The following is a 13,264-nucleotide window of genomic DNA, read 5'->3' as shown; positions in this document are numbered from 1 at the left end:
AATTAGCACAAATGGTAAGTTCCGACAGTGCCTACAAGTGTGCCTACTGGCCGCTAAATGGCAATACCGGTTTCATATGTATACACCTGGTATGTATGTATGTATGTATGTATGTATGTATGTATGTATGGCTGCCTGTCTGTGAACAGGATAAATTTGAAAAAATTAATCTATTACATTGCCCTTTGGTACACTCGTTTAGTGTCCTAAACTAAAGGTCAAGTTCGTTAGCCAGCCATTTTGGATGGAAATTCAAAAAGTGTGCACATTTTGAATATTTTTGAGACCACTTTTTTAAAAAATCAAAAATTCTCTGTACGGATATTCATAGAATTCAAAAGGTCAAACAATTTATCCTAATGACTTTTTTGAAAAATCAAAAATTACTAGAGTTATAGCATTTTCAAAATCCAGAAAAACAAACTAAAATGAACAATTTAAGCCAAACACGCATGATATGAAAATAAGTCAAGAGAAGAAAAACTTTGCTTTTTGAAAGCCCTACACGACTATGATAACAACTTTTTTAATTTGATCGAGAAGTTGAACATTCCAAATTTGATCGTACCAAAAATAATGAAAAATCCGAAAACTCCATTTTTTGGTCAAACTATGCAAGATATGAAAAAAATGAAAAACCTCAAATTGCGCGCCCTGGAAAGAACTACAAATTAAGAATGAATCACTTTTCTGTATAAGCTACGAAAAAAATGAGACAAAACTTGTTCATCCAAAAAAGAGCTATAATTTTTGATAGGGCAGTTAGTTTTTGCTTTTGTCGTAAAAAATATCATTCTAAATAAAAACATCAAATTTGTTTGAAAAAACGACAAAAGGTATGAACTTAACTTACCAGGCAAAAGTTGTTCGCCTAAAAAGATCTATAAATTTATTATTAATTATTTTTCGATATTACGAGTAGATTTTCTTTTAATCGAAAAACATAAGATTAAAAATTAAAAAATTAACTTTTTGGAAAAATCACAGAAAAGACGAAAGAGGACACAGGCTCCTATATAGGATCCTATATAGGTTCCTGTATTAGACCCTATGCAGATGCGCAGTAGTTTTCATTTAATCGTAAAAAACAACATTAAAAATAAAAAAATTATAAAAAGAAGGAAATAAGAATTAGTATGATTCAATTTTTATGCATATAATGAATTGTAATGATATACATTTATTGAAATGATACATGTTTCAGAGCAGCTTAGAATACAATTTAAAGAAAAATAAGAAACAAATACAAAAATCATGATAAATACAATTTGCTCTTGATTTTTCAATTTTTTGATAAGCAATTCCAGACAGAGTTACATAAAAAATGTATTATAATTGATTTAAAGTTTTGTGTATAATGTAGAAAAGTTCACAGGTTGGACAAAATCGAGTGCGAAGCACGAGATACGTGATGAGAATGTGTGCGTTAAAGCCAAAAGAGCATTAAAAAAAGAGAGTTCAAAATTACAAAATTACAGTCGTCGGTCCGTTCACCTTTGATTTTAAAAGGTCTGTGCCCGAATGCGAAAGAAATGCAAAGCCTAAGCGCGGAGTGCGATTGCCCTCAGTCGCTTGTCGTAGGTGCGCTCAAATTCTCGAGCTAAGCTTTTTTAACGAAAGAGAATTCACAATCACAAAATTACAGTGGTTGATGTTTTGAGTGTTAATTTTAACATGTTTACGCAAGAATGTGCGAAAATATAAATACCGAGCGCGTAACGCGGGGTAAATATATAATCGAGCGCGAAGTGCGAGAACCAACAGTCGCGCGCCCTAGGCGCGCTCCAACTTACGAGCGAAGCGAGCCGCGCGCAATGAGAATGTTGCCGCGTAGCAGGCAGATTTTTTATTTTTTTATTTCAGGGATATATTAATATTCTTTTTAAACAAAAAACGAAGAGAATCGCAAGGTCCCTTTTCGAACAATGCTTGCATTTTTCACTTTCAGTTTTCTTTGCTTAGGAAACATGTTATTTTTATTATTAAAATCCGACAAAATTCACAGTTATTCTTCTGAGTCCGTACAATGGATTTCAAGAAACTATTTTTTTTTTAGACACTTAATGTTTTTTAAACAAATAATTATTTAAACAAATGTTCTAAAAAGAGTGGAAAATTATTTGTAAAAATTATATTTTATTGAAAAATTAATTTGATGTAAAAACACTTCATTCGTTCATGGTACTCAAATAGAGCTTTAAAAAAAAACTGCATAGTCACGGATAAAAAAATTATTATTATTTTAGTAACAAAACATTTACGTATTTCAAAGAGGTTCAGGCAAGCAACATTACTTGTAAAAACAAGTTTTTTTCAGTTTAAAATTGTATAATGCAAAATATGGTTTTAATAATGCAATTTATGTATTTAGTGCACATAAATATACAAAAAATAACGAAAAAAAACACGATCAAATCAGATTTCCAAATTGACCAAAACACTAACTCCGTGGTCCAGGTTGGTCTTTTAGAATTTTAAGTCAATTTAGTCAGTTTTTTCTCATTGCTAGACGCACACAAACTAACTGACACACCCTTCAGGCAGCTGGACCATGAGCTTGACCCTTGGACCCTTACAATTTTGTAGGGTGGGGATTTATGACCTGTCTTCTCTCCACTTTCGAAATAGTCGAAATACAAAAAGGCACTTTGCCCTAAAAAACCCATCTGGGCCACAATGTTTTAAGATAAAAATGAAAAGAACAGTTAGGTTTATTTTCAAAAAACGTATTTTTTTGTAATTTAAAACAAAGATAGTTTTCAAGAACATTCATGACACTGTTGTAGAAAATACTAATTATTGTTTATTGAAACCGCATAGTATCACAGAATTTATTTGTAATAAATGGATATATATACTCAATACTAATTACATGGATTTAATATTATAGTGAATGTTAACTATTATATTCGCAAAGAGTGTGTAAATAACCGAAAGAGGTGCTCTGGGTGCTTTCTGGAAGTTTTTTCAAATCAAATTTTTGTAAAATCAAATTACCTTGATTTCATCACTTGTTCATTCTAAAATCCTAAGCCCGCCTGCGATTTTTCACAAATATCTTCAACGTGGAAAAAGTAGCTTAAACTTTAGGAGTGACGAATACATTTAAATCCATATAACTTTTTTTGAAATCAGCCATTTTCGCTTTAAAATCAACATCTCAAATTTTACTAAATAAAACATCTAAAACTGCTCTAAAATCTTTCGAGGCTTGGCGCATCTCAAAGAGGTGAAATTACATTTCGAGGCTAAGATATATATTTTTTTTAAAAACATTTTACAAGAACGCCTGTTGAAACCCGGACTCACGTGAGTTATTTCATGTTGCACGCTGCGTGATTCTGCCCATCTTAAAGCCTCATACTTCAAATTCATCCAGAATGAAAATTCAATTCAAACCAATCCACGTAATTTTGCATTAGGTTTCCAATTGTTCGGTAAAGCCTGCGTTCCTGAAAGTGATTTTCATTTGCATAGCACCAAGTAGAAGGAAATATACTGCTGTAAGACATTATCCCTGCTAAGATGTTAGCTAGCTTTAGGCCAGTTGCAATGGTTCCTTCAAAGGTGTTAATATTCATTCCAAAGCACAACAATGATACGTGTTGTTAATCTTTCTGTGAACATTGCGGTAATGCAATAGAATGAATCTCAAACGAAAGTTTTGCCTTTAAATTGGGTTCAATAATTTTTTAATTCCTTTTAGGCAACACGAAGAGCTGCAGCAATTTCACATGTTGTTTTGGGACTAAGGTTGAAGCTTGTTTAAATCTTTTAAAAGCCTTTTGCAAAAATTAAGGGTTGCATCAGAGTTTTGTCTCCTTTTTTTTAACAACCGATAGTGATTTTAAGGGGCTCACTACCACGAAGTTGAGTAAGCGGCAATGTAGAGGTTGGTGCCTTTTCAGTCTCATTCATTTTTTGCTTTACAACTGATAAAAATATCCTCTCTTCGGCCTTTGCACACGCTTCTGCTATAAAGTTATTTGAATTGTCTATATTAGAGGATAAAATTGCATTTTTGTGACACTCCTCTTTTTATTAGGCAAAAACAGGTAGTTGCAGCGCTTTTCAGATGACTAATAATAAGAACTTAGAAAAACGTCAGGATGAATTCTATTTTATGAATCATACTTGAAAGACTTAACTAAGACCTTTTTATTTGAAATATCTATCAATATTTCTTGCCGCTTTGAGAAAATCTCTCTTTTTGCAACATTTCCAAAACTCTGAATTTTTTGCGTACTTGCCAGCTAACAAACCCCACAATAACACCGGCTGTCGGATGTCACTTTCGTACTTCTTTTATATACCGACATCGATTTTTTTTTAATCTGGCAAATTGATACTCTTACCAACACACTTTCAACAATCTCTTTCAATTTATTATATACTATCGCCATGTTCTTTATTTTCTCGAAAAAGAACAAACAAATTTGTTCACTGTTTTCATCGTGTGTTCCCGTTATTTTCACCGATATCGCGAATAATTGGAATCAACAAGACACAAGAAAAAGTTTGACAGTTATTGCAAAAACAATAAACAATCAGCTTAGTCGATAAAACATGGATTTAATTTTAAATATTGCCAAAAACATGATAAAATAGATTATATTATTTAAATATTTTTTCAGTAGTTAACATTATTATTGAAAGTTCTGCCACATATTGCGAAACATATTAATTTTAAAAAAAATCGTACTTCGGAAATGAGGCAAGCTTTTTGTTTTTATCTTAAATTAATCGTCAAATGTCCTCGAAATATAATCGATAAAAAAATTAACAACACAAGCACCTTTAGATTGAAGTTTATATAAAATTACAGAAAAATTTTAATTTAAAAAAAAACGAAAACGAGCCTAGCTTGTTATCTTTTTATTCTTAAAATAGTAGTAAAGTGTCTCAGAAATAAAAACAATTAAAAAATCAAGAATGAAAGGACTTTCGGTTTGGACTGCATTCAGGCGAACCATGCTGCGTCACTAGCTGCAGAGAATAATATCGTAAACAAAAAGATATTACCAAAAAATAGTAACTTTTTACGATTCACTGGCGAAAAGATTGCACAAATAATGATGGTTTAAGCAATTCAAAATTAGTCAGAAATACTTTTAAACTTATCACTTATCGAAAAAAATTAATGTTCATAAAATTTCTAAAAAAATACCATCTTCAACATACATTTTACATAAAACTGCCATTTTGCATTTTTTGTGACAATTGCCGGATGCAATACGAGGGGTTTGGTTGGGGGTGGGGAGTTTAAATTAAAAGTTATTGGGTGGAAATTATTCCTTAAACATCCCTTAAGAAGTGACAAAACCTTAATTCACGAAAAGTTGATAATAATCACTTTTTCAAAAGCAGAGACTTTCCCATTTAAAACCCCATGTTACTTTCAAAATTCTGGGGGCGCGGTTTAATGTTGACCGGTCGGATCTCCAATTCAAATGTCGAATTTTTATATCAGCCTAATGTACATAAATCCCTGCTACTAGATAAAATTCTGGCCTTAATGAAATATTGTTTTTCAGAAATAAAGAACCGTGACAAAGTACAAGTGAAGTCTTTGAGAAAATAACGTTTGTCATCGTCGGCGAGATCGCACGTAAACAATAAGTGCATCCAAGTCAGAAAATGATGATCCATGACGCTGACTACGTGCGAGTGCTGCACACGCTCCCACGTAGAAAAGCAGACATCAAAGGGCGACTTTTCTTCGTTCCAGATTGTCTCTAGTACTCTTTAAGCCTGCAGAATGCAGTAAGCAATTTTACAATCGGTAAGCAACTACACCATAGCAGATTTGACTACTTACAAAGGGAACCTACATCCTTTCAATTTTCCGTTGGATTCAAAATTCATATTCCACACATTAATAGCAAAGATTTGGTAATAGGTCATTAACAAATTGGTAATATACTGAAATAATAAGGTGCAATTTTCAAACATTCTAGAGAAAAACAACTTTTAAAAAGTCCGCAAAGTGCACGCACGTGCATGCCAAATTTTTTCAATTATATTGGATTTAATTTGATATATTTTTGATAATTTCTTATAAGAATATTGGTTTTTTTAATCTTTATCCAAGGGACATTTTTCCAGGATAAATCATTGCAGCGACATTATTGAAAAATGCTGACTCCTTATGCAATTTTTTGTTAAAAAACATTACTTATTACTGAGTACTGAGTCCAATTTTTGACGAAATTGAGTTTTTTTTCAAAATCATAACTTAACTTTTTTACACCTATTTCAGTGAAAAACTTAAGGTTTTGAACTTTTTTACCCTAAAATTTAGCATATAAATGTATTTAAATATGTGACAGCTGCAAATAATTCATACGAAATTAATAAAATGTACTCATACTAGAAATGTTCCTCTTTTGTTCAATACTGTTATTTTTTCTAAAATAACTAAAAATATATATATTTCAGATGATTTGCTTGAAGTTTATATACTATTTTTATTTATAATACGAGGAAAAACTGAACTGCGTATATTCCATTCAACTTTCTCTGATCAAACTCAAACTTGGACTAAATGTATTCCTACTAGGTAGTACTTTACAGGAAAAAAAATTTTTCGATTGGATAAAAATTGACCAAGATAGGGGGAGGTGGAATTTTCGAATTTTGTGCTGGTAGTCCCTATTTCGAATGTACTAAACTGCTTTTGTATGGATAAAACAAAATTTTGTCCTGTATGTTTTTGATAGATTTCTTCATGATCTATCTAATGCGGTTTTAATCATTTTTTCAAAAATATAAAATTTAACCCCTTTTTCAAAATAAAAAATATTTCGACTTTTTCAATTTTAGCCCATTTTTCAGGTTCAAAATAAAGATCAATATGTTTTCTTTCGAAACCTTGAAGTACAAAATGTCGTTTTTCTCAAGAAATGAAATAAGGAGTAATGCACTCCATCAACGTCGCTCGTAACCGTCAGGACGCGCATTCGGCGGAACTTTTCGGACTAGTTTATCGTGTCAATTATGAATATTTTTTGCCTTTTACAGGTTTGAGACTGTCATTATAGCATTTTAATGTGTATTTTTCAAACATAATCTATTGTATTAGGTCTACAAATTAATTCGGTGCCTTTATTTTGATGTCTTGTAATTCTTGGTCAAACTGGAATTTTTTCCGTCTTAAGGTAGTTTTAAAGGGCGGACCTCATGCTTTAAAATAGAATATAATAAGTGGCGGCCCTGCGGACTCAACTTCAAAAACTATTAGTGAAGCCAATGTTGTTCGACAAGAAGCATTAGAGACACTGTATGCTTCTTGCATTCCAATTGAAAATCAGCATTGCTAAATCTCTAGAATCACTTTTTACCCCTTTTTACACGTTTTACGGATCACCGAACCTTCTCTTAAAACTGACAAAATGATTTCGGTCGCTATAGCTGCGTTTTTCCAATGGGAATGCAAGGAACATGCAGTGTCTCAAATATTCCTTTTCGGACGCCGTGTTATTAATTAATGATTTTTTAAGGTAAAGTCCGCAGGGCCGCCACATATTCTCTTGTGTTTTAAAGCTTAAGGTTCGCTCGTTATATATACCTTTGAGCAGGAAACAATTCCAGTTAGAACAATAGTTACAAGACCTTGAATGTATTTAAAAGCTATTTTAAAGCTTATTTCTTTGTTCCTTTCTTTCTTCTAATTGCCAACTACTTAAATTTTCTATTCTTGACAGATAGATTTTTTGGTATTTATGTTGTCTGATTCGTTCGAAGATTTCTTCTTTTTTTTAATTGCACTCTCTTGCAGCTGAACATTTCTTTAACTGCAATTGCCGATCTTGGTAAGGAATAAACGCTTGATATTGCAAGGTGCCTGGTATCGTTGTTCCACTATCAAAGTTCGGTTTTAGCATTTCTAAAGTTGCAGCACGAGTTTCTTTGCCACTGAAAAAGTCAGTTGTAAAGATTGCTGTAAACCCAGTTGTAAAGAAGCGCTGGCATTTTTCAGTGGCAAAGAAACTCATGTTGCAACTTCAGAAATGCTAAAACCATGATTTGAAAGTGCAGCAACGATTCCAGGCACCTTGCAGTATCATGCGCTTATTCCTTACCAAGATCAACAATTGCAGCTAAAGAAATTTCCAGCTGCAACAGGGTGTAATTAAAAAAATAAAATAAATCTTCGAACGAAACAAAGACAACATTAATACCAAAAAATCTGACAAAAATAGAAAAGTTAAGGGGTTGGCAATTGGAAGAAAGAAAGGAGAAAAGAAATAAACTTTAAAATAGCTTTTAAATACATTTAAGACAATAGATAAATACACATAATAACAATTTTCCCTCTTACAATAAATTATATTTGAAAAATACACTTAAATTTACTTCCTCAGTATTATTTCCCTACAGTTACAGGCATTAAATACAGGCATTAAAATACTATAATGACAGTCTCAAACCTGCAAAAGGCAAAAAATATTCATAATTTACACGATAAAATAGTCCGAAAAGCTCCTCCGAACGAACGTCCTGACGGCCACGAGCGCCGTTGACGCAATGCATTACACCTTATTCCATTTCTCAAAAACAAAAAAACGACATTTTGTACTTCAAGGTTTCGAAAGAAGACATCTTTATTTTGTACCAAAAAAATGTGTTGAAATTGAAAGTCAAAATATTTTTTATTTTGGAAAAGGGCTTAAATGGTTAATTAAAAAAAATGGTTATAACCATTTGATAGGTCATGAAAAAATCCATCAAAAACATAGAGTACAAAATTTTGTTTAATCCATACGAAAGCAGTTTAGTACATTAAAAATACGGACTACCCGCACCAAATCCGAAAATTCCCCCTCTCCCTATCTCAGTCAATCTTTATCCAATCGAAAGAATTTGTCCCTGTAAAGTACAACCTACTAGGAATACACTTAGCCCAAGTTCGAGTTTGATTAGAAAGTCATTTTTCAAGGTGGGTACACTTCAGAAATAATTCCCCCCACACAGAAAACAATAATTTTCTCAATCGCTTTTAAATTGTTGCTCCAGAAATGTTTTTACTTATACTGTATAATTTTATTGATTGCGATTAGCACCGGTTAGCTTTCCCCGCTTTAAATGTTCAATTAAATAAAGAGATGAGAATTTTCTGTAAAAAAGCTGTTCTTGGAGAAAAAGTGGTACAGATTGAAACACAAAATTTTTTCATATGAAAAAAATGATTGATAGTTAATATTGTGACTTGACTTGAATAAGTTGCATACTCGATTGCAATATAAAAACTGTTCATGAAAAAAAACGCCCAATCTAACCGTAAGTTGAAAGGGTGCTCGCATCGCCGTTCATGTAACGTGCATATTACAGATTTGGTAATGACCTATTACTGGGAGGAGTATGAATAAAAAAAAATGCCGAAGAGTGTAAGTTCCGCTCATCAGTATATTCTACCATACTTATAATGAATAGCCCATCAAAATTAAACTGAAGATATAGTCAAATCTACTGCGTAATCTAACAGTATATGTTCAGAAGATGTAGAAGTAATTTCTGTTTCAGATTGGGGCCATTCGAAGACAACGTACAACATGACTGTACCTACCGCAGCTAAATTTAAACTTTGTCCTAGCTTTAAAGATTAAAGAGTATCGCTTTTGTAAAGAACTTTCAACAAAAAGTTGGATGCACAAGAGGGGAATAACATTCGCGCTACTACTAATTGAAAACTAGTCCTACTTCTAATCTTATCGTAACTTAAGCGACGAAAAAAAAGGCCTACTTAGTTACTAATTGATCATATGTATAATTAAATTATATTATAGAAGAAGCTAATCTACGTTATTAGACTAATAGGGGATCTAACAAGCCTTTAGGGTGAACGAAACCCCGTGTGATCGTTAGAGAGGGTAAGCAAGGACCGTTCCATAGATATAAAGAAACTGAACTTCGTACGTCTCATAGCTTCGAAACTTTTTCTTATACAAATCAATCGAGATTTGAAGAGTGTAAATCGCGCGATGATTGACGTTTCGAAGTATCGCGGACTGTCCTGGATACCGTGATCTTTTTGAAAATAAAAAAATCGTGTTTATTTCAGAGGCTTTACCTAACTAGAGACAACATTTCATAGCGACCTAGCGCCATTTATTTTATAAGAACGCCCTAACTTTCTTCTCTACTTGTTCGTGCTACTTGCACCAAGCTAATCAGTTATTCTGATAAAAGAAGAACTGTCGACGAAGTACATATGCAACGCGTAATTTATTAAGAATTGTCGATTGTCGTATAAACGTGCCTCCAATTCAAGAACCTGGCTGCAATATCTTTCAGAATCCACACATCAAGACGCGTCTCTTCTTATTACAAAATAAAAAGAGTTACCACTCTCCTTTCGTATCCCATTTTCTTCTTCACTATCGACATCAAATTATTTTTTCATCCTTTCCCCTCTTTGTAGTTTCGTATACTTTTTAAGATTAAGATCTTATATTTAGTACCAATTAAAAAAAAAAACGAGCCTCTCTCTGTAAGTTCCAATTTCTTAGAATGATTTGGTAGATGAATGTTTTCATTTTAATTCCAATTTAAGAACATTTAATTAAATTAAGTTTATTATCGACCACTATGACCAATGGAGCGTTTTCAATTAGAAATAATATTATTGTTGATCTAAAAAATATTAAAACTTACTATTTTAACACAATTAGTTAATGTAATTATTCAATTACATCAATTGAAATTTTTAATTATTTGCAGCAGACATTTTTTCTCCTCGTCAGTCGCAAAAGAGTATTTCACTGATAATTTACAAATCTCTTTCAAATCAGTGTTCTTGAGATCAAAATGCGATGCCACTAATTCAAATTCCTTCGACAAAGTTGTTCTGAAAACACCTTTGTCATCCGTCTAAAAAAAAACACTTATATTTAAATAGGTTATTCACTCGCAAAGCTGATAATATTTAATTCCAGTCTTTCAAATGATTAAATATTTAAAAAATGACTTACACATATGCATATTGGATGTCCTACTTTATACAAATACTTAAATTGGTGATGAGAATATGTTGGAACAGATTTTGTCTTGACATTTGAACTAAGGCATAACTCTGCAAGAAAAAAATACAATTGATTGAAATTATATATCATCACTAGTGTGTTGGTAGCTCTTCATATCAATTTTTACCCATCCATATATTTATAAACTATCCATACCTACTGGAATTTTTAGCTCAAGTAATCTTTGGAAAAGTTTATGTGAACCATTTAAGCTAGGATGAATACAAACACAATGACCTAATCTCTCTGGTCTGAAATTCAATATATCCATTATCTCTACTTCATTCGGTACCTGTAGATAAGATTATGTTGAACATTAATAAAGTAATGTGCTTTTGTAGAATTATATTTTCGTAATTTCATTATTTTATGATAAAAATATTCACCTCTGCACAATGGGCTGCAATTCTTAAGCCAGCATCTCTCGACTTTTCTAATAGGTTTAAAAATACATCACCCTCTGTTGGATCTCCACTTAAATCGAGGCCAACAACGTACTTTGGATATTTTTTTTGTAATTCAATCGCCAAATCGATATTTTCTTCAGCAACTTGTAGCCCATGCCGCCGATCAACAGAGACTAAATACTTAACAATAATGCTGCATTTTGTCTCGCATGTTCTTCAAATAAATTTGCAAAATATTATTATATATTATGTAAGTAGACATTATCAATGGATGTTGCATATTTTCATAAAAAGTAAAAAAGAGTATTTACTTGATGGCCTTTATGATAGCCTCTGTATATTCATCTTTTGTCATTAATCCCTCAACTTCTCGAGGGGTGCTTCTCAATTCTAGATAAATTACATTTTCCTCAGCGAATTCTTGGATAACATCGCAAGCAGCTATGTAAATTGCCTTTGGCGAATTCGTCAAAGAGTGGGCTAATTTGAATTCTTCGAAACTTCTGAGCAAAAAATATATTATTAGTAACAATAATAAGTAACTTCATACCGAGGCGATTTGAAGATTTTAAATATTACTAGGGCTTCCACAAACTAATGTACGTTTAAAAAGTGAGAAAAGAGACTAATTTAAGTTAAAAAGTTACTAAGGCTAAGTAATTTTATTCTAAATTTTATTTTACCGAAGTAAGTTACGGTCTAATTAAAAAAGAAGACACTTAACTATAGACTGATTCCATATCAAAGCATGCAATGAGCTCTGCTTGAGGTTGTCAGAATACTTTGGCATAAAAGTATGTTATTTTACACTCAAAATAAAGAAAAACGTGTTTCACCGTTTGGCTAAAAAAAATTTTGTTTAGCAATTTTGAGCTGTTGAAAATAACCTTAATAATTTCATAAAAACAAAGTGAAGCTAGCTGACGATGAATTTAAAATGCCTAATAATACTTAGGCCTCCAGTCCATGCACCAGAACAACCGGATCTCAGAATGGCCGGAATGAAGCGTTGACCAATCAGAAAATTTCCGCGGAAACAGTGTCTTGTTCACGACCCGAAGTTAGCCGCAGATGAAATTTACTATAATGCGTGTCACATTTGTTATCAGTGTTTTTTGTTTTGAAAAGTGTTTACCACTTGAGGTTATAAAAAATAATAAATGATTAACATAATGAGCAGTGTTGATTAATTAAGGGAACATGATGTAAGTATCAATTTTACGTACAGTCTTATACATTTTTTTGCGTTTTTTATATGAAAAGCTTTTTATGAGGCTTAAAGATTATGTATAACACATACACCGGCCTATATCGTTAACAATGCTTTATTTGCAAAAATTGAATAATTTCTAATATTTGTCTGGATGTAAAAGAGGAAGGGAGAATAAAAAAAGAATTTAAACATTTTTAATTATATTTTGTAGAGTACCACATTAAATTATTTGCAATATATATTCGTAAGATGCATATAATTAACAATTTTGAATCAAAATTTATAATAATTTTTCCGATATACAGTCTGTCAAGTTAAAGCGTGGGTGGCTTTACTCGCAGTCGGTAAGGTGTATCGACATGATTTTGGTGTCAAAATATTAAGAAGAGCTCCCTCTTTCATGCTTTTTGATTTAACATTCAGTTTATTTTCAATTCTCATCTTGTTATGTAGGTGAATAGGTGCAATCTCCCAAACCCATGTTTCGAAAAACAACCCCAGAGATGCACTTTTACCGGATTTTTTACAGTCCGCTGCACTAATCTTGAGGTTGAATGTGTCCAGACATGTGATGACGTCACGTAACCCCAAACAGAAGCCTCGTCGGTGAATATTACCTCGTC

At 32.2% G+C, this 13,264-nt stretch overlaps 2 protein-coding genes across 8 annotated transcripts in view; one reads left to right on the top strand and one right to left on the bottom strand.

The window, feature by feature from the left end:
* LOC117176603 (pleckstrin homology domain-containing family G member 5-like) overlaps nucleotides 1–10,359 on the top strand; it is a 447,084-nt gene extending 436,725 nt beyond the window's left edge. The window contains exons 15-16 of the mRNA XM_033366856.1: nucleotides 5,535–5,782; nucleotides 9,523–10,359. Of these exons, the coding sequence (XP_033222747.1) occupies nucleotides 5,535–5,540 (6 nt within the window). The 3' untranslated portion in view covers nucleotides 5,541–5,782; nucleotides 9,523–10,359. The remainder of the gene's footprint in view (nucleotides 1–5,534; nucleotides 5,783–9,522) is intronic.
* Nucleotides 2,152–13,264, bottom strand: part of LOC117175875 (adenosine deaminase-like protein) — an 18,395-nt gene continuing 7,282 nt past the window's right edge. For 4 of the 7 annotated variants that reach the window (XM_033365688.1, XM_033365683.1, XM_033365687.1 and 1 more), the window contains exons 3-8: nucleotides 11,740–11,931; nucleotides 11,408–11,642; nucleotides 11,178–11,313; nucleotides 10,971–11,071; nucleotides 10,654–10,869; nucleotides 4,001–5,751 (exon numbers count right to left, since the gene is read on the bottom strand). In XM_033365688.1, the coding sequence (XP_033221579.1) occupies nucleotides 10,693–10,869; nucleotides 10,971–11,071; nucleotides 11,178–11,313; nucleotides 11,408–11,642; nucleotides 11,740–11,931 (841 nt within the window). In that variant the 3' untranslated portion in view covers nucleotides 4,001–5,751; nucleotides 10,654–10,692. Of the gene's footprint in view, nucleotides 3,618–4,000; nucleotides 5,752–10,205; nucleotides 10,870–10,970; nucleotides 11,072–11,177; nucleotides 11,314–11,407; nucleotides 11,643–11,739; nucleotides 11,932–13,264 lie in introns of those variants that run through there. The other 3 variants (XM_033365685.1, XM_033365686.1, XM_033365684.1) reach the window with 3 other exon arrangements.

The sequence above is a fragment of the Belonocnema kinseyi genome, chromosome 7 (genome assembly GCF_010883055.1).
Source record: "Belonocnema kinseyi isolate 2016_QV_RU_SX_M_011 chromosome 7, B_treatae_v1, whole genome shotgun sequence".
In the NCBI taxonomy this organism is placed as follows: domain Eukaryota; kingdom Metazoa; phylum Arthropoda; class Insecta; order Hymenoptera; family Cynipidae; genus Belonocnema; species Belonocnema kinseyi.
This window is presented reverse-complemented; position numbering and strand designations above follow the sequence as displayed.